Source organism: Macrobrachium nipponense, chromosome 1 (genome assembly GCF_015104395.2).
Source record: "Macrobrachium nipponense isolate FS-2020 chromosome 1, ASM1510439v2, whole genome shotgun sequence".
Classification (NCBI taxonomy): domain Eukaryota; kingdom Metazoa; phylum Arthropoda; class Malacostraca; order Decapoda; family Palaemonidae; genus Macrobrachium; species Macrobrachium nipponense.
The window spans coordinates 174,072,044-174,098,225 of record NC_087200.1 but is presented as its reverse complement, the minus strand read 5'-3'; the positions used below and the strand labels follow the sequence as shown (position 1 = coordinate 174,098,225).

Sequence of the window (26,182 nt, the reverse complement as noted above, 5' to 3'; positions counted from 1 at the left end):
ATCGCAAAGCCACTTGCAATATTATTAAGACAAAGTGTAGATACAGGCAAGATATATGATGAGCACAAATTAGCGTATATTACCCCTACTTTCAAAAGTGGATCAAGACTAGAGGCAAGTAATTATAGGCCTGTGAGTCTAACATCACATATAATGAAAGTGTATGAAAGGGTAATGAAGAAAAATATTATGAAACATTTAATAAAAAATAATTTGTTTAATAAAGGACAACATGGTTTCGTACCCGGAAAAAGTACACAAACCCAACTGTTAGTCCACCGTGAAAACATATTCAAAAATATGAAAAGCGGAAATGAAAAACAGATGTGTTTATTTAGACTTTGCAAAAGCTTTTGATAAAGTAGACCATAATATATTAGCGAAGAAAATTAGAAAACACAATATCGTGGATAAAGTAGGAAGATGGTTAAAAGAATTTTTACACAACAGTAAAACAGATAGTTATTGCAAACGACGAGAAATCGGATGAAGCCAAGGTAATATCCGGTGTGCCGCAAGGTACGGTGTTAGCTGCAATACTGTTTGTTATTATGATTGAAGACATAGACAATAATGTTAAGGATTCGGTAGTGAGTAGTTTCGCAGATGACACAAGAATAAGTAGAGAAATTACTTGTGATGAAGATAGGAACGCTCTACAAAGAGACCTTAACAAGTATATGATTGGGACAGAGGTAAATAGGATTGTATTTAACTCTGATAAATTTGAATCAATAAATTATGGAGACAGAGAAAGAAAGCTATATGCCATATGTATAGTGTGGCAACAGTGTCGTTATTCCAAAAGACAATAACTTAATAATACTTAAGAAAAAGGCACGAAACGGGATAATAAGGAAGAAAGGGAAAGGGAATAATACGATAATGATTTTCCTTAGTGAAGGGATTTTTGTTACTCCAAACATTAGGCTTTTAGCCATTAGACATCTGGTTTCATCTCCCCCAAAAGCCTCTGTCCGTACCAGCGTTAGTGACCAGCGATATCGCCCAGGCATCTTCGAGAAATTGGAAACTACTCTCATTAGCGCCTATGACTAATCGGCGTTCCTTTCGTGAACAGGTCAGAGAGAGCCATCTGGCATACGTTAAAAAGGAATTCTATGACCCGTTGTTAGAAAGAGGGAAGTACCAAATTCTTAAAAGCTCCACCCTCCCAAATATAGGCCTCTAGTATCGACGAATCAAAAGCCATGAGTGTTGGTCATAAGACGCCCCCAAAAAAGGGGTATCAACGAAATGAACCTATGAGGTTACCAAGGCATACGCCCTAAGAAGCCAGGACATGAAGAAGGAGGCGTATACAAATTCAAAGCCTACGAATTACTGTAGAAGACCTGACAGGAAGGCGGTCTGTATGAAGTTAGTAGCCACTAAGAGACAAAAAGTCTTTCAGAAAATGCCACACCCCCCCAGTCAGAATCCAAAAATCCAAAGGCGGGGCTAAGGAGATTTCAACTGAACAAAAAGGCGAGACAGAGAGAGAGCAGGCAGAAAAAGTAAGCAGAGAAAAAAAGGGGAACAGAGAAGCCAAGAGAGAGAACAACCTGTGACCTGAGGTGGGGAGAACATGCAAGTGGGCATGGCTGTGAAACAGAGAAGGACAGAAGAATCCCCAGAAGAAGAACAGGTGCAAAAGTGTGGTGTGCGAAGCAATCAAAGACAGTGAAAGTGACAATCAATACTCAGTAAAATTCCCTCGTGCCTATATACTCGTAATTGCAACAAGTGCCAATTAAGTTTTATCAGTCCAAGAGCCCAGTAACTCAGAAGGTGGAAAACCTTGTAAGACCCCTAACGAAAGAATAAAACGTAATTTGTATGAATATATCAATTTCATTTCTCATCTAAAAGTAGAACCCTTCCTTTTAACGAATTCCAGATTAAGAACATTGACCAAGACAAGAAGAATTTATATAAGCCTAATTCCCCAAAGTACAGCCTTCACGGCACACGTTACCTTAGATCTGTGCAAAGAAAGTAAGTACCGTCACAGATAAATTGGTGGCAGAGCGACGGGATACGATGAGATAAAGATTGATATAGTGACAAGATTAATTGATGTCGAGCGGTATGATAGGAAGACAAAGACACAGCAAAGAAATGATGATCAGCGACGCGAATGACAGTTAAAAACAGCGGCCGCGAAACGGAATCAAAAGTTTAGTGTCGGCATAAGAGATTTCAATCCATTCACGCCACTCGAAATAGAAGGTTCTCCCAAAAAGACAGTACCAGTGCTTCCCCAAATTCAAAGACAGTTATCGAGTCGTAACAATAAAAGCGCTCCAAAAAAAAAAGCCACCCACACTTTTGCGAAAGAAAAACTCCATCCGAGAACAGTAAAAGAACTTCACTAAGAAAGAACAAGATATCGAAAGCGTAAAAGAATATATCAAGAGGAAAGAAAACATAATCCCGAAAACGCATCAGTCAACGCAATCGAGAGAGAGAGAGAGAAGTCCCCTTCCCGCAGACGTAACAACGCATCATTCAACGCGCTGGTAGGCGAACGCAAGCTGTCAGACGTAAACCCGGGAGTCGAAGACGACGAAAGAAGTTAAGTCCAAAATAATATCCTCGCACTTACATAACATCAAACTTTATTGAAAGTAAATTACGCGATTAACATTTCAGTTAGACAATTTCTGGTATTTCAAGATTAAAAGATTTTCACTCTGAACCTTTTTTTTGGCAACGAAACTACGATATTTCTTTAGTTTACTAATTATAACTAATCAGCTACTAAGACCTTTTCCCGAACATTTGTATTTACTAACCAATAACTTTAAATTTTAATTTCTAATTTTGATTGTGTCATTTTATGTTATTTTTGTGATTTGGTTGTTTTGCGATTTCTTGTACTTTGTTTTGTTTTTTTTGTTTTAGTATTTGCTTTTACTTTTATTCGTTACGTCGAATGAATGTTTACTTGTTTTTATTTGTTTGTTTAGGATAACAAGGGTAATTCACGGGAGTCTCTCGTTAGCGTACACTTTACGGTCAGTTCAGTATCGTTTTACCAGTACTGTTAAAAGGGTTTTGTTGTTGTTTAAGAATCGCTTACCGATAACGTAAGACTTTGAGAATATTTCTGGGGAAAATTCTTTTTTTTTGTGATCGAATACTTTAGTAAAAACAGTTTATTGTTATTATAATTTTCTTTTTGGGATATTACTGTCATAACTTTGATACTTTCTTTGATACTTATAATGATACTCAGTAACTTAAGAAAATTTCCATTAACGAGTTCGATGGTCAAAGGGAGACCGACTCCTTAAACAGAACGTAAGAACGCCTGTGCTCACGAGAAGTCAAACAAGGAAATAACCATGCGGAAGGTACACAGTCCGCGAATTCGAACGCAGCAGTAATGGGCACATAAGGACATGATTAATCACATAGCTAAATTTTGCGGAAGAAAGAACGGTCAGTTAGCTTGTAACTTAGAGAACTGGATAGAGCAGGTGGAGACACGCCTAGATAGCATAACGGGGACAGATAGAGAAAAGCTTATTGAAGCCAAGAGTTATCTTGATTTGGAAGCCGGAGGAGACTTAGAACGGTACGTCCACTCCGAGACTTACCGAGATCTTAAGAATTGGGAAGAATTGAAACGGTATTTCAGGAAGGTTTATTCCACAGTTGGTGAAAGAGATCCAGTTACTAGCTTGGCAAGGATAGTGCGTCAATTTAAGTTAGACGAAAGACGTTACCAAGAGTTTAGCTCTCAGTTGTATAACAATATGAAGAATGAATGGGGTAACTTCATGGAATCCACAGGTTGGATAGAGGTAGAAGGAGGCAAGCAAAAAAATGCTAATGGGTCATGTTAAAAAAATATTTAGACTAGCAATAATGATTGGAAGCCTGCCAACGGAAGTCATTGCAAGGATGACTCGTAAGTGGGAGACATCCGATGATGTAGCAGAGATTGAAGAGGAGGAAACAAAAATCCTAGGTAGAAGACCTGAAGGGAATCCTATATACAGACCTTTAGTCGCTATAGGACAAAAAGAAAAGGGTCCAAATAGATCTAGGACACCATCTAGAAATCAGAATAAGATGCCAGGTAAATCTTCTCAAGGAGGATTTTCGACAGTCACGTGTTTATAACTGTCAGAAGAGAGGACATTATGCCAGTGACTGCCGAGGGATAGCCTTCTGTCCTTTCCATAAAGAGAACAGGACATAGTGCTCGAGAATGCAGAAATAAATTTGTTTCAGCTCCTAGAGGTAGATCTCAGTCGAGAGGCAGAAGTAGAAACAATAGTCAATCTCCCCCAGTTAGAGGAAATAGAGATTCAACCCCAAATAGATATGCTAATCAAACAGCAAGTATAGGGTATCAATCAGTTCAGTCAATGTCAGACGACGCAATGGGAAATTTTCTGCTTACTGGTACAATGAATCTTCCTCTATAACAGAGAGAACGTCCGGAATGTCAAGGCTAAGTCAGCTACACAGGTTAGCAAAGTTGATGTAGGGATGAATATATTATATGACCCTTATTTCCGGCACTATGTCGGATCTAGAGAAACCTATTGTTACATTCTTGATTTGACAGGTCTATTCCTAGAAGAATATAATGTCAGAAAAAGGTGGTATCGATTGTATTTTTTCTCACTTAAGTTTGAATCCAGCGGTAGATTGTAGAATTACAGACGTCCAGGGTAATGAATATCCACGTAATTGGACAGTTAGATTTTCCATTTAGGCTAGGAAGAATTGCTCTAAGAGAAAATCTTCTGGTAGCCAGAGATATACAATTAGCTTTTGCTCATTTGCTGATAGGTTATCCAACTATGGCTAGACAAGGGATAAGCATTGATGCCCCTAGAGAACAACTAGTGATTAACAACGGTCGTGAGATTTCTAGAATACCATTATGCAAGTTAATTAAAAGAACCCAGACTCAAGAGAATCCCACGATGAAAGGTATCTTAAAGAAGGATAAGACAGAGGGAAGATATCCAGAATGCATCACGAGTTCACAACAGATCATTAACCTTTTAGAATCAAATCAATGCACTTATTTAAAGTTAGAAAGGGAATTAAGACTTAAACCAGGAGAAAGTACGTGGGTAGAATGTACAGTAAATCCAATTTTTGAAGGGAAGGAAATTCTCACGCTTACTGAAAAGTCGCAAGTAAACGGAAGGAATATATTCTTCTAGTTTACATGAAGTCAGACAGGCAAAATAGCGTTACAGATTACGAATAACAGAGGAGGAAAGGTGAAGTTAACACCAGGTACAGAGATAGGCCTAGCAGAAGTATACTCCATACCCTATCCGAGTTGTAGAACGGGAAAACGGTAGCCGCGATCAGTAAAGGAAATGAAAATTACGCTCAGGACATAAAACTGAGAAGAGCTAAATAGGATCTCATTTAAAGGACATTAAGGAAAACCATGTTAGGGAGGAATTCATAGACTTACTGTGCGAATATAATGATATAGTCGCTCTAGACGGCGACACCTTGGGAAATACACGCGAAATAACGCACAAGATAGACATTCCATCGAACACAAAGCCAATCTACATACCAGCCTATAGAGTAGCACATTCCCAGAAGGAGATCATTGAAAGAGAAGTACAAAGAATGAATAGGCAAGGAATAATAGAACCATCTAAATCCCCATGGTCCTTTCCACTTTTGCTAGTTCCTAAAAGGGACAAAACTTATAGAATAGTTGTGGATTTCAGAAAATTGAACCAAATTACTGAAAATGATCCTTATCCAATGCCGTCAATGCGAGATCTTATCGCCACTATAGGGTCCAAGAGATACTTCACCACTATAGATTTATTGCAGGGATTCTTGCAAATCCCTCTAGACGAAGAAAGTAAACCTTTGACTGCTTTTTCCACTAGTAACGGCAGATACCAGTATGTAAGGATGCCTTTTGGTCTAAAGTCAAGCCCGGTAACTTTTGTAAGATTAATGGTACAAAATTTTGGGCGATTTACTGGGCAAGGACGTACACTGTTTACATAGATGATGGTAATAGCAACAGACACTATAGAGGAACACAAGAGCTTAGTCAGAGAAGTCCTAAAGAGATTAAGAAAGCCAACCTGAGCTTAAATTAAAGAAGTGTAACTTCCTTAAAAGGAAAATAGACTACCTTGGTCATACACTAAGTGAAAAGGGAGTAGAAGTAAACGACTTAAAGATAAAGTCAATTAAGGAGTATCCTACACCTCAGTGCAAGAAGGACGTAAAGTCATTCTTAGGTTTAGCAGGATTTTACCGCAAATTCATAGGGAGCTTTGCAGTCATATCCGCACCACTAACTGAACTTTTAAAGGAACACGTATCATTTATATGGACAGACAAGCAGCAAGAAGCTTTTGATGAATTGAAGAAAGATTCAACACATCCGCCAGTACTTAGCTTCCCAGACTTTGGCAAAGAATTCTTTTTAGCCACGGACGCAAGCCACATTGGTATAGGAGCATGTTTAATGCAGAAACAAGATAATAAGTATAATGCCATAGCTTATTACAGTAGGAAATTAAAGCCCTCAGAAGTGAACTACTCAGTAACAGACCTCGAGTCTCTAGCTATAATAGACGCTTTAAAGCATTTCAGATATATCATTTTTGGTTACAAGATAACCGTGTTCACGGATCATTCAGCTGCAGTAGAAATGCTAAAGAACCCTAATTTTTCGGGACGAAGAGCACGTTGGTTCATGACAGCCCAAGATTATGATATAGAGGTGAAATATGTCCCTGGGAAGACGAATAAGGTAGCAGATGCATTATCAAGATATGTGTCACAAGGTATTAGTATAAATATGATAAGTAAAAAAGAAGAAAAGAATGAAACAATGTGCAATGACGTAAATGTACTCACCATGCATTATACAGAGGAGCTTTCCCGGCAAAATTTTATAAAAGACAGAAGAGATGAAGATATAAGGGGAACTGTTAAAATACGTTAGAAACGAAAGAAAACACAGCCAACAGAATTAACCGAACTAGGTAGGAAGGTTGGATGTCCACAGATGCACTGAACGGACATAGATGGCGTATTATTTGGATGTGTCACGAATATGACCCATTTGGTCAATTTCTAGGTGTACTGCACAAAAGGTTAGTACCTAAGAGTCTAAGAAACAAGGTCATTGAGCTAATGCACGATGATGACATGAGAGCTCACCCAGGAAGGGATGAGACAATTAGACTAATCCAGAGAACTTTCCATTGGAAGGGAAGGTTCACAAGGATGTTAGTTAATTTGTGAAGAGCTTGCAATATATGCAACAGCTACAAGGGAAGAACAGACAAGGAAGTACCACTAGGGAAATATCCTATCCCACAGACTCCTTTCGAAAGAGTATCTATTGATCTTATCACTAATCTTCATACCACGAGTAAAGGGAATAAGAATATACTAGTATGTATCGACGCGCTCACGAGATATACAGAGTTGGTACCACTAACTAGTAAAAGTGCCAAGGAATGTGCAACCGCTCTCTTCGATAAGATATTTTTGCAGATATTCTGCCCCACAGCTCATTATTTCTGATAATGGACCGAGTTCAACAACTCGTTAGTTCAAGAAATTTGTAACGCCTTTAAGGTAGAAAAGGTAGCGATACAGCCGTATCACCCAGCTAGCAATGGCTTAGTAGAAAGGAATAACAGAAAGGTTTTAGACGTATTACGTCACACAGTAGGACAGGATCCTGACTGGGACGTCAATTTACCTTTAGTCCAATTATCATTAAATGCAAGGCACATACGAGTACTCGAGCAACTCCCATAAAAGCTTTGATGGGATATGAACCCAGATTACCTTATGCATGGCTGAATCAGCCATACAGCCAAACTACTCTGAAGATATCATGAAGATAAGAATCGAAAACTTTAAGTAAAGATACACAAGCAATTGCACAAGAATCTAGAAGAAGCCCAGCAGAATATGATAGAGAAGCATCAAGAAGGATTAAGGCCTGTAGACTACAAGACAGGGGATGAAGTCTATATTAAGAAGGAAGTAAGAAGTGGTATTAATTATAAGTTAGCCACAAAATTCACAGGACCATACAAGGTCGTAGACGTACAAGAAAACTAAGATAAAGGTTAAGAAAATGAATAACCAAATGCCTTCCACATATGCTGAATCATTAGAAGAAGAAGAATTTTGGATAAACAAGGACAAGGTCAAGAGAACCAAAGAAGTTGAAGAATCCGAAATGACAGAGACGTCAGAAGAAATTCCAGAAGAAGGAACTAGATATAACCTAAGAAATAGAAGAGTCCTTTTCAGTGAAACAGAAGAACAAACCCATTAAATCATCCAATTATTCCATGTATTATTTGATTTCGTTATTGCTAAGTTTACCTTCATTCGGTCGACTTAGGATAATCTTTTATTGTTACAATTCTTACTTTAATTAGTCGGTTGTACAGCAATTTTTTTTTGGTTAAGTGCACTTAACTTCAAATTTATTTTGACTTGAAGGGAATTATTTGGTATGTAAGAAACGGTTCAATGCGTAGTATAAGAATTTTAAGACGTATATTAAGTTTAATCGTTCCATAAGAACATTCTTAGAAGTAAAAGAATAAATAAGACGGGTTAAGATAGATATTAAGAGATTTTAAGATAAGGACAATTCGTTTCAGAAATTATTAAGATTTTGAAGGGGTAATTAATACACCTACTTTGTTCAAATCCATAAGATGTGATTGATGATAACTTACTAATAAGATATTAAGTGATGAAGACTCACTAACAAGATAGTAGTTGTTGAAAAACTTACTACAAGATATTGATTGGTGAAAGCTAACTAATTGTTGTCACAGTAGAAGAAACCTACAAGTATTAACCACTAACCGGTTCCTTTAACCGAGTTGCCAATATGTTTTAGTATCAAGCAGTGAAGTTATATTGTTTAATGCACAAGGTTACTCAGAAATTACAGTAAGAATGTCCAATGAAAGTTTGAATAAACACAATACACAATCTCAGTAGGAAGTCAAGGACACACTTGTTATTGCATACAAATACACAAGGATATTTTCTCAGGACTTGTCTCCAAAACAAACAGGTCGCAGCAAACAAGAAGCCATCAAGTGTCGTCAACAAAGAAAGAAATTTATTTTTCCATAAAGAAAGACGATATCCACCTAGATAGAATAGGACTGAGGACTGAACCAATCATGTACTGTAAACTTGGATAGTTACCATTATTTTTTGCTTCTACCATGCATTTATATAATCTTTTATGACTTAAGGGCTTATGTATGTTAACTTTCAGTTTTTTCTGTTTTTGGTGATTTATTTTGTTTGCATTCAGTTCCATGTTTCTTAATGTGATTTACTCATATTTGAATTCAGTTTGATGATTCTTTCAATATTACTTAATCGAGTATTTGTTCATATATGTATTCAGTTTTTTTATGTTTCTCTGAATGTTACTTACTCAAGAATTACTCATGTTTACATTCAATTTTGATTGTTGCCCTTAACGTTACTTAATCAAGGATTTGCTCATGTTTACTTCACTTTTGATGTTTTTGAGTTAAAGTTTCAATATGATTTCCAAGAAGGCGGAAGTTAGGAGTCCTCTTGTAGGTATAATATTTGCTTCAGCTTAGTTACGCTGTCGGAGTCAGCGAGGTAGCGGCCGAGACTGTAATAGTGTGGCACAGTGTCGTTATTCCAAAAGACAATAACTTAATAATACTTAAGAAAAAGGCACGAAACGGATAATAAGGAAGAAAGGGAAAGGGAATAATACGATAATGATTTTCCTTAGTGAAGGGATTTTGTTACTCCAAACATTAGGCTTTTAGCCATTAGACATCTGGTTTTCATCTCCCCCAAAAAGCCTCTGTCCGTACCAGCGATTAGTGACCAGCGATATCGCCCAGGCATCTTCGAGAAATTGGAAACTACTCTCATTAGCGCCTATGACTAATCGGCGTTCCTTTCGTGAACAGGTCAGAGAGAGCCATCTGGCATACGTTAAAAAGGAATTCTATGACCCGTTGTTAGAAAGAGGGAAGTACCAAACTCTTAAAGCTCCACCCTCCAAATATAGGCCTCTAGTATCGACGAATCAAAAGCCATGAGTGTTGGTCATAAGACAGCCCAAAAGGGTATCAACGAATGACCTATGAGGTTACCAAGGCATACGCCCCTAAGAAGCCAGGACATGAAGAAGGAGGCATACAAATTCAAAGCCTACGAATTACTGTAGAAGACCTGACAGGAAGGCGGTCTCGTATGAAGTTAGTAGCCACTAAGAGACAAAAAGTCTTTCAGAAAATGCCACACCCAGTCAGAATCCAAAATCCAAAGGCGGGGCTAAGGAGATTTCAACTGAACAAAAGGCGAGAGCAGAGAGAGCAGGCAGAAAAAAGAAGCAGAGAAAAAAAGGGGAACAGAGAAGCCAGAGAGAGAACAACCGGGGAGCCTGAGGGAGAACTGCAGTGGCATGGCTGTGAAACAGAGAAGACAGAAGAATCCCCAGAAGAAGAACAGGTGCAAAAGTGTGGTGTGCGAAGCAATCAAAGACAGTGAAAGTGACAATCAATACTCAGTAAAATTCCCTCGTGCCTATATACTCGTAATTGCAACAAGTGCCAATTAAGTTTTATCAGTCCAAGAGCCCAGTAACTCAGAAGGTGGAAAAACCTTGTAAGAACCCCTAACGAAGAATAAAACGTAATTTGTATGAATATATCAATTTCATTTCTCATCTAAAAGTAGAAACCCTTCCTTTTAACGAATTCCAGATTAAGAACATTGACCAAGACAAGAAGAATTTATATAAGCCTAATTCCCCAAAGTACAGCCTTCACGGCACACGTTACCTTAGATCTGTGCAAAAGAAAGTAAGTACCGTACACATATAAGGGACCTAATAATGAGGACCATCACAAATAAGGAAGCAGTTAAAGACCTTGGTGTGATGATGAATAGGAACATGTTTATGCAATGATCAAATAGCAACTCTGTTGGCAAAATGTAAAGCAAAAAATGGGAATGTTGTTACGGCACTTCAAAACAAGAAAAGCTGAACACATGATTATGCTTTATAAAACATATGTTCGTAGTCCACTTGAATATTGCAACATGATAATGGTACCCACACTATCAAAAGGATATTGCACAAATAGAGAGTGTACAAACGGTCCTTTACAGCTAGATAGAAGAAGTTAAGGACCTAGACTACTGGGAAAGACTACAATTCTTAAAATTATATAGTCTGGAAAGGAGAAGAGAACGCTACATGTAATTCAGGCATGGAAACAGATAGAAGGAATAGCAGAAAATATCATGGAACTAAAAATATCAGAAAGAGCAAGCAGAGGTAGATTAATAGTGCCCAAAAATATACCAGGAAAAAAATAAGGAAAGCACCACAGGACATTAATCCACTACGCACCAGCATCGATAATGCAGCGTCTATTCAATGCGTTGCCAGCTCATCTGAGGAATATATCAGGAGTGAGCGTAGATGTGTTTTAAGAATAAGCTCGACAAATATCTAAACTGCATCCCAGACCATCCAAGATTGGAAGATGCAAAATATACCGGAAGATGTACTAGCAACTCTCTGGTAGACATTAGAGGTGCCTCACACTGAGGGACCTGGGGCAACCCGAACAAGAGTAAGGTCCGTAAGCAAGTGGTAAGGTCTGTGGGGGGGGGGGTGGGGGGGGGGGGGGGGGGGGGGGGGGGGTGGGGGGGGGGGGGGGGGGGGGGGGGGGGGAAGGAAGGTGACTACTGACGTATGACTATGCATCCGTTGTCAAAAAGATTCCGGAAATCACTACTGACCACTGTAATACTCGGTTTAGTGCTTTGGAGTGACTTTCATTTGACGTTTGTTCTCTGGGTATGTGATGAGTGAATTAACCAGATAATAAATAGAGAACTCTGTACCTTGGCGTGTGACCTCATAGAAAGTTGGCACCGAAAAATAAACTCTTGGGAATTATTTCAATTAATTATTTGTAGTCTTTTTAATGCACAGAAAATGGCCACTAAACAGCACTGGGACCATTTTCAAAAGATGTTTGGAAATATCGGACGTCATTTACACATATGTGTAATTATGTATGTATTCGTTTTCACAACTCTTAACTGCTAATGCGGATATATTTTTTTTTCAGGCACCTCTGGTTGTGTTGGAGAGAGAGAGAGAGGGAAGGGGGCTTATGATTAAACCTGTCTCCCATGGCCATAATTTCGTGTCTTACAAGGGAAATGGGATCATGAGATTGACGCTGCTTCTCATATGGCGTTCCCATTAACGGGTGCGGACATGTCTGAGAATGAGGCAGCGTCGTTCTCCGTTGTGAAATGACTGCGCCTGAGAGGGTGATAATTTGGTCAACGAGGTCCTCGAGACCCTCCTGTTATTGCTGTTGTCATCCGATGCGCAGGTTATTCACGTCGTGATGCCTAGTGCAAATGACAGCCCGAGTGGCGAGCGGCTCCTCCTCAGTCAGAGAGTCGCCCTGACATCCAAGTGGACAGGACACTGGGATCTTTTCATGACGCGCCAGATTTTTGGTGGGGCTGATGATTATACTCTGTTTTTTTTCATCTGTCCATCCGCCTGTGGTGTTTTTGTATGGTAACACTGCGTCCCGGGCTTTAGATAGTTAAATTCAACGATTATAATAATATCCCATTTCGAATATTAACGGTGTAATTCGCATACAGTAAATTATTAAAACACTTTTCAGTTAAAAATGTACACCCAGATATCCTTTTATTTACCTAAAACTAACACAGCGTAACTATCTAAAGCCCGGGACGCAGTGATACCATACAAAACACCACAGGCGGGTGGACAGATGGAAAAAAACAGTTTATTTTTTTTTATAGGTGGACTTCAACCTCCCTTTAATGGACTTCTCAGGTGGACGGTACTTGGGGTGACTCAAATTTGGCTTTTTTTTGTTTTATTTTTGTTTTATTTTTTTTATGATGGTGTTTATAATCTCAAGTACCTGACCTTGGAATATGGACAGTTAATTCAGAATTTTTTCTTTTTTTTTCTTTAAGATATGGGGTGCGGTTATTGAAGTGATAATATGCTTGCTAATGACAATTTGTTTGTTTTGCATCTATCATGTGAAATTTTGGGTCTTATTCTTGTCTGTTATAGACTGCACAGTTTTTTCTTCATGGAAGACTATGCCTTTATTTAGGAGGTATGGATGTGTGTTATACGAGTGTTTTGTCATTCATATCCGTTCATTGGTTAGTATATATTTCAGTTCTCATTTTCCAAATAGTTTCATCCAAGAAAAAGTCAAATGAATGGGTAACCCAGTTCCCTACTCTAGCCAGGCTTAAAACAACAGAAAAGGATGGAGGGCACAAATGTCCTTGGCCAAGCTTCAAGGGACGTGAAATGTCGTTTCTTGAAAGGAAGGAAAGACTGAGACTAAATACGCAAAAAGAGACTGTAGATATGATGAATAAGATTGCTCAAGACTGCAGAATTAACCGTTCAGTTATATTATAGTAAGGAAATTGATCTGGTTCTTATGTTATCTGCGTAAAGAGAGAGATAGGCCTAATGCTGGTGACGTCTCAAGTTTTTACTGACCACCATTAGAGATAGTTAAGTCTATCTTAGTTTAACCAGACCACTGAGCTGATTAACAGCTCTCCTATGGCTGGCCCGAAGGATTAGATATTTTTCCGTGTCTAGGAACCAATTGGTCACCTAGCAACGGGACCTGCAGCTTATTGTGGAATCCGAACCACATTATATCACCAGAAATAAATTCCGCTGATTCCGCGTTGGCCGAGCCGAGGTGATTGCTAAAGACTAGAATTAACCGTTCAATTATATTATGGTAAGGAAATCGATCTGGTTCCTATGTTAGTCTGCGTGGAGATAGAGAGAGATAGGCCTATAATGCTGGTGACCTAGTGCTGCATCGTCTTAAGTTTGTACTGACCACCATTAGAGACAGAATTTTAAAAACATGGGAAACGGAAAGGGTAAATTATTATCCTACGCAATTTTTTTGTTTACATTGTTACCTGCTTGCTTCCTCCTCATTAGTTCTTCGTTGGAAGAGTGGTTTTTGCGCTCGACTACCAATCCGGTGGTCCGTAGTTCGATTCTCGGCTGGGGCAGCGCGGAATCAAGAGGAATTTATTTCTGGTGATAGAAATTCATTTCTCGATATAACGTGGTTTGATATATGAGCGCCTCAGTGGCGTGGTTGGTATGGTCTTTACCTGTCACCTCGGTGGCCACGAGTTCGATTCTCGGCCATTCCACTGAGGGGTGAGAGATGTGTATTTCTGGTGATAGAAGTTCACTCTCGACGTGGTTCGCGAGTCACGTAAAGCCGTTGGTCCCGTTTCTGAATAACCACTGGTTCCATGCAACGTAAAAACACCATGCAAATCATACAAACAAACTAAGATATACTTTTTCCTCTTCATTCGTAAAAGCGCAACTTCCTTTTACCTGTTGAGGATGTCCATTTTCCTTTCCATGGTCCTGGATTGGTCAGTCCAGACCGTCATGTGATTCTGGATGTTGTCCCAGGCGGCGGCTCTGTCCGCGATGCTCCGCACGGTCGCTTCCAGGGCGGAGATCTTGGCTGTGCTCTCGGAGAGCTCCCGCTCCAGCTTGTTGATGTACACGTTGTTGATCCGCTCCAGCTGGCCTGCCAAGGAAGGAGATTCCATTAAACAACAGCATTATATCTATGTGCATATATATATATATATATATATATATATATAATATATATATATAATATACACGTATATATATGTATACAGGGTGTCCCTAAAGTCCCAGTACCATTCTGAGCAATAAATACTTGTAATGGTACTGGGACTTTATGGACACCATGTGTATATACCTATATATATTATATTATATATACTTATTATATATATATATAATATATATATATAATATATGAGATGAGAGAGAGAGAGACGAGAAGCAGCGAGAGAGAGAAGAGAGAGAGAGAGAGATGTTATCAAGTAATCTATAAGTTTCTTCTGGTGGGAGGTTGAAGAGGCTTCGCATCCTCCTTGTCAATCAAGTGACAATAGTTCTTTTCAATTTAAAATCGACCATGAGCACTTTTATTATATAATTACACGTTACTCAACATATTTCCAAATGGTGTAAGTAGTCCGCTACAAGTAAATAAATTCCTCATATTAAGAAACCTCGGCTCCTACTCTTATGGTTTGATGTGTCTCATCAATCCGTAAGTTAAGTCAGCGCCTCAGTGGCGTGATCGGTATGGTCTTGTCCTGCTACCTCGGTGGCCGAGACGAGTTCGATTCTCAGGCATTCCACTGAGGTGTTAGAGATGTGTATTTCTGGTGATAGAAGTTCACTCTCGATGTGGTTCAGAAGTCACGTAAAGCCGTTGGTCCCATTTCTGAATAACCTCTGGTTCCATGCAACGTAAAAACACCATACAAACAAACAAACGTAAATTAAGTCTATCTTACTTTAACCAGACAGCTGATCTGATTAACAGCCCTCCTAGGGCTGGCCCATGGAAGGATTCGATATTTTTACATTAACTAGCAACGGGACCTACAGCTTATTGTGGGATCCGAACCACATTATATCGAGAAATGAATTTCTAATCACCAGAAATAAATTGCTCTGATTCAACTTCGGCAGAGTGTGGAGTAGAACTCGCAACTACCGAATACGAAGGCGAGCACGTCACCCACTCGTCCAACGAGGAACTTTCATCAATCCTTGTGGCTTAACTTGGAGTAATATTGCTGTCGGGACTACTACGTTTCTTGCTACTACTACTACTACTACTACAACTACAAACTGCTACTACTGATGCTGCTACTACTTCTACTACTATAACCAAAAATCCCAAAATCCTGCTTCATATCTGCATATGCTGCAGAGAAATTGCTATATATATATATATATATATATATATATATATATATATATATATATATATATATATATATATATATATATATATATATATATATTTATTTATATATATATACTATATATATATATATATATATATATACAGAGGAATTTATTTCTGGTGATAGAAATTAATTTCTCGATATAATGTGGTTCGATCCCACAATAAGCTGTGGGTCTCGTTGCTAGGTGACCAATTGGTTCCTAGCCAGGTAAGAATATCTAATCCTTCGGGCCAGCCCTAGGAGAGCTGTTAACCAGCTCAGTGGGTCTGGTAAAACTAAGATATACTTAACTTTTACACACGTATTTAGAGATATATATATGTGTATATAATAGGGTGCGAATAAACGTGTGCAACGTAAGATTCTGTAATGCATATTAGAGGAATATGAGGCAACTTTCCTGAATAGTTGAATACTACTGGATATATATATGTATATATATATATAAATATATATATATATATATATATATATATATATATATATATATATTATATATATATCTTATTGATGAATTAGTATTGCCAAGACCAGGAAGAACATTCTCTATGAAACGAGCTTTCGACACAAAACCTCATCATTAGGCTGAAGACAAGAATGAGAAATCGCTGAAATTACAATGAAATGAATTTATTTCATTGTAATATCAGTGATTTCTCCTCATTGTCAGTATTTCAGCCTGATGATGAGGTTTATGCCTCGAAAGCTATTTCATAGAGAATGTTCTTCCTGGTCTTGGCAATACTATTTATCATTAGGCTAAGGATGATTTTCCTAGTAGCCGCCAAATTACAGAGACTCTCTCTCTCTCTCTCCTCTCTCTCTCTCTCTCTTCCACGTGGGTCGTCCCCAGCCAAAAAAACTCGCCAGTGTTGACACGAAACAGATTTCGCCTTCACAATGACCGACTCCCATCTGGGCCAGAGTAACTGGAGTCCGAATATGGTGGTGAGGATGGTGTAGGAAAAGGAGGAGTACCCTCATCCTTCATCATCGTTCCCGTCTCTTCATTTCATCTATCCCCCATCCACCAGGCTCCCCCCTCTTATTTCTCTATTCCATGAGGATTCTTCGTGATTTCTCTAATTTTGTTTAAGGGTTATTCATTGAGATATATATATATATATATATATATATATATATATTATATATATATATTATATATAGATATATATATTTATATATATATATATATAATATGTGTGTGTGTGTATACATTTGTACACTGTATATATAGTGAAGGCGCTTACACCTCTTTTCCTCATCCCTAGCTGGTCGTAAGCCCCGTTTCCCACATTTAAGTATCATCTGTGGAATTTTGTATTTTTCCGTTGATGGAGAAGACGTCTCTCTCTCCTCCCATTTTTTCCTTTCCAAGAATCAATTATTTATTTTATGATAAATCTTACCTCGTCCCCTCCTTCCTTTAATTAAAGAGCCCGTGTAGACTTTCCTTTCGAGTGGGAAGATGACGTTTCCTACTACTTTCCTCTCCTTTTAATGTTCCTTCACGGACTCTCTCTCTCTCTCTCTCTCTCTCTCTCTCTCTCTCTCTCTCTCTCTCTCCTATGGATGGAAACGAGAACTGAAGATACAACGTATCCCATTGTGGGAACTTCTTGACATACAAGATATGTGAGACGTGGAATAAACTGCCACCAGAAGTTGTAAACAGCAACAGTGTGGAAGAGTTTAAAAGAAAGCTAGACAAAATCATTAGGTCACTGTGAATAAACAGTAAAACCTGCTCCTAGAGATAAGTGAACACACAATGTCTCCTCGGATGGACTAACAAGTCTTTGAGACATACTAATTCTTGTAACTCTCTCTCTCTCTCTCTCTCTCTCTCTCTCTCTCTCTCTGTCGGCGAATGCCCCATGTGGAGAGAGCGTCGTGATATAGATGTGTTTGTTTTCCGGGGTTTACGACGCGGCGATAGTCTAAGGAGCCAGAAAGAGGCTGGGTGATGTCAGGGAGATGGCGGGGGGTAGTTTTAATAGTTCTTGATACGCCAGTTAGGGCGTATGCATCTTTGGTAATTAGAGTCTTGAATGAACCACAGATGATATGGCTATAGTAGATTCACATCAGGCGTGCATCTGATGTCTAGGCCAGTCCCTTACGACGCTCCTGATTGGCTGTTGATAAGCCAATCATAGGGCTAGGAACTCTCATTCTCTTTCGAGAGTTCACATAGGCAGGATGAATGTTCCATCTCTCCTGAGGGATACGGCTTTCAAAAGTATCCCTCTGGAGAGTTGGAACATACATACTGCCTATGCAAACTCTCTCGAGAGAGAGACTGATCTCCAGCCCCGTCATTGGCTTATCAACAGCCAATCAGGAACGTCGCAAGGACTGGCCTAGATATCAGATGTACGGTTGATGTGAATCTACTATAGGGATGAGGGAGAATGTCTAATTGAAACCACGTAAATGAATTAATGGTAAATGGAACCATACAAAATATTATTTATATGAGATGTGCATCCGTAAGGTAGATAAGATGGCTGTACAAAGAGATAAATGAGAACGGAATATGGCGAAGGAAAGGAATTTTTACAAACGGGTGACTGGGGATATGGATAAGTAGATATTTGAATGGTAAATGAGGCCACGACACGGAATATCAGTTCGTTTTTCTCATTTTGCCCAAATTTGTGTCTTGATTACGCTTGAAATGAACGGCGCCAGGCAAACAATAAAAAGAAAATAAATAAATAGTAAGGGGAATGAAAATGTCTAGCTTCCTGCACAGGATTTGTCACAGACCCCGTGCCCTGATTTAGACAGAAAATGATGTTCCAGGTGTCGTAGGGGGGGGGGGGGGGGGGGGGGGGGGGGGGGGGGGGGGGGTGGGTTGAGGTTGACGAGTGGGGTTCAAGGAAAGTAATAATCATAAATCTGTGAGAAATTCTGGAGTCCACTAAACATTTTTCATTGTTGTGTTTGATCAGTGTGTCTCGTATGGTTTTTTCATATGATTTTCACATGTGTTTTTTCCGAGGTCGATTTCCTTTGGTACAGCTTTTAGTATTTACCCATTCTCTCTCTCTCTCTCTCTCTCTTCTCTCTCTCTCTCTCTCTCTCTCTCTCGTTGTGTGGTAAAAAAACATGTTGACGGATGGGCTAATTCAGTAAGATGAACTATGGCCATTGTATTTTATCATTGCTAATTTATTACTGGACACAATTTATTAGTACCTTGCAGAATAACACCTGCTGTTATTGGTACTTACAGCTCATTAGAGAATGGCACCGGTGTTTATCCGGCAGTAGTTTTAAATTTTGTAATAGAAAGTCCTTCCCGTCCCTTCTACCTTGACCTTCGCCCCTGTTTGAGACAATGTCACCGACGAAGCCATCGTCGTGTCGATTATACAACGCAGCATCAGCTTCATCAATATTCGATCGATTCCTAAGCTGAAGAAACTCAGTGACAGACCCAAGAATGTATTTAAGAAACACGGAAAAGAAGTAAAAAACACCAGAGGTAGACTGTCTTTAGATTGAAAAAGTAGATTAGATTAGAAAAAAAAAATGAATGAAAAAATATTCAATGAAAACGGGAGGAGATGAGATCTAAAGATGTTTCGCGTCTATTTTCATTGAAGTGAACAGAGTCAAGATGAGAGAGACAGATCAGAAAGCTTTTGAAAACGAAGGCAGTTTATGTAAGTATTGCAGAGTTGGCCCTTGTTACTCTCAGGTATAGAATTAAATTTGTAGGCAAAGAATAACATTTTTGTCATGATTGAGTTTACATTTTCGTTATTAAACATAATGAAATGGTTATTTGACTTTTTTATGATTATTATGTATGAAACAAAAAAAAAAGTATTAATCATGAACATCTGCGTTTAGTGAGAGAGAGAGAGAGAGAGAGACTAGCAGAAGAAAGCAAACTGCGGAGAGACAGTGAGAGACTTCGAAGAAATAAATCAGCAAGACACGTGACAAACGCCGATATCCATTTCCTGTCTTTGTTTGTTCGAAAGAAAGCAAAGTAAGGCGTATGAATCATCCGCCATCCTCCTGACTGCCAGCTGGCTGGGAAATGTGTAAGCAGTGATAGACCTCGCAAATTAACAGAAATGTCTTTTGTCATATCCGCTCGTGGAATTCGTCTCTTTTTCTCCAACTGGAACTGACGATAAAAGACTTACTTCTGCTCAAAGAATTCGGCTTTATGGGTTGATGTTGGAGGAGAAATGGGAGAGGCAGGGGTTCAGATTTTTTAATTAACTTTTCTGATCACGAGTAAGTGACTGAATGAACACAATACAAAAAGAAAAGGCACTGAACCTAAAGTCCTCTTCATGCCGTGTTCAAGAGCAATTCTGTTGTTATGCTTCTCATTTGCTGTGGCGTTCAGGCTTCTTGTGTCTTTGTTTATCCTCGTTCATTGTGGACATCGTGATTGCATCTCTATCCTGTTGTATTTACTGTGAACGTAAGGCTTGTGCTCTTCGTCATGTTTGTATTTTTAAGACTTCATTTAGTTTGTAGTTCAGGCTGTTGTCTAGGTCATATTTTTCATTTAACGTGACGTTTAGGAGCGACTTTTCTGTCATGTCTCTCGGTTAATTTAGAGGTCAGCCTTGTGTTTTAGTAACGTTTCTCATGTGATATCGAAGTCACGATTACTCGTTATAACTTATGCTCTTTGTCTGATGGAGAGTTCGGGATGCCTTCGTAATGACATCAGTTAAGTTCATTCCTCGATTTTCTTTTTGATTTGCGATATCAGCTGTCCAATGTCTTTCCGAGACAAGTTTAAGCATTTATATTATAATATTCATTTACTTGGTCAGGGGGTGGGGGTTCTTACTGTAACAGAAAGTGTGTGTGTGTGTGTGTGAGAGAGAGAGAGAGACAGAGAGGGAGAGAGAATGTGTAATGAGATTAATAACACTATATGTACAAGTAGGTATGTATGTATTCATATACTTTGATTATTTTTCAACAACATGATGATCACCAATAATAATATCAGCCTTATCAGCCTTTGCTTAAGACTCTATAACTAAAGTTCGTCTATCAAGAATTATTTCTAGGATAATACTCTTTTTATCGTTGAAACATAATGAACGATCAGAAACTTTTGATTTAGGTTGTGGCTCAATAATGCTAGATTCGTCTAGTTACGAAGACTATTATATTTCGATATTGTAATAGTTACATTAAAGTTTGACCTTTACATTTTAAATCAGACGGCAATGGCACTTTCTGACGTGGGTTACTGTGCTCATAGAGTGCAGAGTATCAGGGTACAAAAGGACGAGAGAGAGAGAGAGAGAGAGAGAGAGAGAAGAGAGAGAGAGAGAGAGAGAGAGAGAGAGAGAGAGAGAGAGAGAGTTTCCGTAGTTCGGGGAAAGTGTTCAACAAAGACTTAAGCGGTGACCAGATAATGAACGTCTCTACCTAGAAAATACCTGAAAATGGAAAGTGACTGGCCTGCTCTGAGGTCAAGACAAAGAGGACTAAGGACCAGGAATCGTGCAATCTCTTACTAATATAACTAGCTTACTGTGTGCATAATTATATATATGTATGGGTGTATATATAGTACAGACAGACATACATACATACATACATATATATATATATATATATATATATATATATTATATATATATATATATTTATAATGGGTGTATGTATGTATATACTTATAAAGCAGGAGCCGGGAAAAAACACACAGGAATTTCATATTCTGACAGTTTATTCCAACATTGTATATTTCCTTAAATAAAAAAAAAGGTTCATTCCAACATTTCGCAACACGTTACTGCATCTCCAGTTTTTAAGAAACTGCGTACAATCTTTTCAAATAATAAAACATAAAAAAAATTACAAGTATTTGTTATCTATAATTTAGTTAAGTAAGAAATTTTGATTAAAACACAATGAGTTACATTACAAACATTTTCAGTAAAATTTCCCATTCAAAAAAGAGAACAGTCTAGAGTAAAACTAAAACCCAAAAATAAAAGTAAGCAATAAGAAATTTTAAAATAATAACGAAATCACGATAAAAGTATCTGAACATCTAGAATTTGCCAATAACATTAATAAGCACGTTTAATTCTTCCTATTTGCAAATTCATAAATACCGACATGAGTGAACGATACAGCGGCCAAGTATGAAGTTCGTAGTTTTAGAATTTCAGAGTTTTGTAGATTTCAGGCGTTGCTCTCTGAGTCCTGGAGTTTCAGAGACATACTGTAAGGGTTAATGTTTTGGGATTTCCAAGTCCTGAAGATAGAATGTTGTCTTTCAAGGCGTAAATAGTTTTAAAGGCTTGAAAGTGTAAAGAGTTAGTTTTAAAGTTTTGGAGTGACAAGTTTTGAAGATGCGAAGCGTTAATTTTCAAGTTCTGAAGACGTAAGAGTTATTGTTATTTACCTATTTAAAAAAAAAAAATAGTGCGCGTTACATAGAAAATGCGTTGAAGACTTAATATGGAGTTAGTTTTAGAATTGAAGACGTATAAAATCAGGTTTCAAGTTTCGAAGCTGTATCGTGTTACTCTCAACGTGTCAGACTTTGAACGTAATGAGGGTGTTGACTTCTGATGTGGGTTTTCGCTCATGCCAGATTTATGTCATCGGATTCATTTTGATAAAACGCTTGTGACCAGTGGGGTATAGAATTAGTCTAAATATGCGTTGCTTTTGCTTTACATAAACATTTTATTTATGCATACGTGGCTCATAAACTTTCGTCATGATTTTTTTTCTATAAACCATTAAAACTCCTCTGATAATTGCTTATCAGTGGTAAAGCTGCTGTTTAAACAGTGGTGAGTGAGAGAGAGAGAGAGAGAGACGAGAGAGAGAGGGGAGGGAGAAGAGAAGGAGAGACGAGGAGAGAGAGAGAGAGAGAGAGAGTAATAAATGTTGTTGCTAAGAAATAGCTTGCCTGTCTGGTAACTAGAGCCCTGTGTCTGTATTCTAAATGCATAATGAAATCACGTCACGGAGCCAACGCAGGAGATAGATATTTATTTTTTGCATATTTATAACGAAACTAGCTCTTATTTCTACGCCTAAAGACAGAGTAAAATAAAATGCTTCTGTAAACGCGAAATCTTATTTACTATACATCGCATAGTTGTGTATTTTATTAGATGTTCGTCACATTTTCAGGGAGTATAGAATCAGTATATCTTCTCTAATTTCTTGCAACATCAGGCATGGATCATTGTTTGGCAAAGGAGGTTTTACGACCTCATGCCCTTGCTGTCATCAGCCACAGTTATTGGCAGTGGGCTTCGCCTTTTACTAAAAAGTAAGACTGCAGGGCAGCAGTTTCCACAGTTATTGGCGGTGGGCTTCGACTTTTACTAAAAAGTAAGACTGCAGGGCAGCAGTTTCCACAGTTATTGGCGGTGGGCCTAGCCTTTCACTAAAAAGTAAGTCTCCTAGGCAGCTGCTGTCCTTTTACATGCAGGACCTACGGTGGTTAATATTCGTAGTATTCTTACTTCCCTACCACTAGAAGAAGTATTTTCTTTGTAATTACAATATACGTCATTGTTGTCCAGATGAAATGGCCAAGACATTTTGTGAATTAAGTCTCCATTATACTAGCAAACCCTTCGGTTCTTGAGTTACATGGAAGACACTTGAAGCTGCGAGTCTCGCTGTCGTCATGATAGCAGCAGTGCCCTCAGTGATTTTGTTGCAAGGTTAGATCTCCCTGTTATTATAATAATATCTTTGTAGAGCTTGTTGCGAGGATAACGCTTCATTGCAGTAACTGCGCCCTATGCTCGGTTGGGGAAGAAGTACAATGTTGAGTTCATTGCCTCGTTAGTGACGTCATACAGTGCATCTCTCTCTCTCTCTCTCTCTCTCTCTCTCTCTCTCTCCAGTACATTGAACTTCACTCTGAGGTTCCTGCTAATCGGTTATCAAGTACAACCAAAAACCACTGAGGATTGATAAGTAGCAAGATTCTAGTCGTCACTCCTCCGGCGTAATGCCATTTACTCTGGCATCAAGGGTAAAGATTCTGAAGGACTCTTCTTCAGTTGTGCTGAGAAATTATCATCGTTCTTGAGTGTTTTGATTTCTTTTGTTGCGTTGAAATTTAAACGTACTCTCTCTCTCTCTCTCTCTCTCTCTCTCTCTCTGATGCCAGACCGGAAGGTCATTGTAAAGTTCAATGACATAAGCTTTTATATATAACTTCGCCTTCATAGCTTTGAAACGCAGGGTCGATGACTTTCGTTGTTGATCTGCCCTTGTATATAAACTAGTCAGTCACTTGACCAGACTAGTTTTGACAGGAACATCTTAATTCGTGAACATTATTGTTATGAGTTTTCACATAACGACCCTTGCTAAGGAAATACCATTTATCGAATTCATTACAGGTTTGCAAACTTTCTGGGTTTGGAACTACCTCAGTGGTGTAGAGAATAAATCCTCTACCTAGTCTTTGTGTAAAGAAAAAACAATAATAATAATTGGGCGGTAAGTCATCCGGTTCTTTAGACGTTAATGTTCAGAATGCCGTTCGCCGAAGTGCTTACATTTGTTCCGATGTAACTGAAACGGACAATCCTTAGGTTTTTTTTTCTTACTCGCGTATAACTCCCTAGATTTATAAACCTTGAAAGTAATGTAATTTGGCAACCTGTCTAGTATTCAGGTAATATCAGAGATGCATTCTGGGAACGAATAACACACGCATTTGCACTCATACATGCATGCATATGTTTGTCACATTAATTTAGTTCATGGATGGGGTCGTGTATCTTGGGACTACTTGTCGCTGCTCTGAATCTGAAAGCGTACGAGGGTCTTACTGGCAGAGTTATTAAATGCCGATTATCAGAAATTGAAGATGTTTTGACTTGAATTGTAGTGGTTTATGTGTGCAGTAATCGGAGTGGTGATGTTACTTAAGTTTGTCACTTATATTTGTTATTCTCTTATCTGATATTTATTTTCCCGGGAAGCGCGTCTTGCAAGGTAAGGTTATGGCTTTCAGTGATAGCGTACTATCTAAAGATTCGTTTCCAATTATCGTCTCTATTGAAAGCTTCCATTCTAGAGTAATATCTTTTGGAGTGAGAGGGGAATAATGAATGCCTTTGGTTTCATTTAGAAGACTGCTCACGGGGTAAATATCCTATGACTTTATTTCCGTTGAGGAAAGAATTAAGCTCAATGTTAGTGGAGGAGCTTGACATCAGGACTCCTGGTGATAACTCAAAATACGGCGCAGCCCTACTTCTGAGAGCCTGGTATGACTCCCACACGACACAAACATTAAACAGCAGCTTGCAAGATAGAGCAGGCCAGACATAGTCACACTTAAAACACACTTGCACCGGAAACGCAAGACGTCCTTGCGTACGTGACTGTGGAGGTTATGTACGTACAGTAATACGTCCACGTGTCCATTCGCGACTCTATAAATATATAACTCACAGAGTGGGAATGCAAGGGGCGTGCATAAACAATCTAATCAGTTGTGAACTTGGAGGTTTAACTGGTTGGTTTGGCTCTCATTTGTGTATGTGTGTGTGCATGAGCGTGTGTAGTACTACTCAGACAGAGAGAGCCTATACCCAACAGGAAACGAGGTCTTACCCGAGCACACTTCTCAGTGATCACTGCCACATCTGTGTTGACTGTGAAGCCATCGTGGATGCAGTAATGAATGTATGATTATCTGTTACAGCTATAGTAGATTCACATCAACCGTGCATTTGATGTCTAGGCCAGTCCCTTACGACGCTCCTGATTGGCTGTTGATAGCTGGAAACTGTCTCTCGAGAGAGTTCACAAAGGCAGGATGCATGTTCACCTCTCCTGAGGGATACTTTTGAAGGACGTATCCCTCAGGAGAGGTGGGACATAGATCCTACTCATGTGAACTCTCTCGAGAGACAGAATTTCCAGCCCTGTGATTGGCTTATCAGCAGTCAATCAGGAGTGTCGTAAGGGACTGGCCTAGACATCAAATGCACGGTTGATGTGAATCTACTATAGCTGTATGCATGTATAGCTTGCATGTGATTTGGGTGCATGTGTGTATGTATGTATGTATGTATGTATGTGTGCTCAAGAGTAAATTGCCGTGATTAGATTCATGTGATCTCTAAGTATTCAGAAGGTCAGAGCGATGACGTAGAGTGGTATAAGTTTCATTGTAACTTATCTAAGTGAACTTAGAAAGGTTTTGGATAAGTTTCGT

General features: G+C 38.7%; 1 protein-coding gene across 4 annotated transcripts in view; it reads right to left on the bottom strand.

The window, feature by feature from the left end:
- Positions 1-26,182, bottom strand: part of LOC135219860 (uncharacterized) — a 147,857-nt gene that overhangs the window by 21,697 nt on the left and 99,978 nt on the right. For all 4 annotated transcript variants that reach the window (XM_064256977.1, XM_064256978.1, XM_064256979.1 and 1 more), the window contains exon 2: positions 14,492-14,693. In XM_064256977.1, coding sequence (XP_064113047.1) covers positions 14,492-14,693 — 202 coding nt within the window. The remainder of the gene's footprint in view (positions 1-14,491; positions 14,694-26,182) is intronic.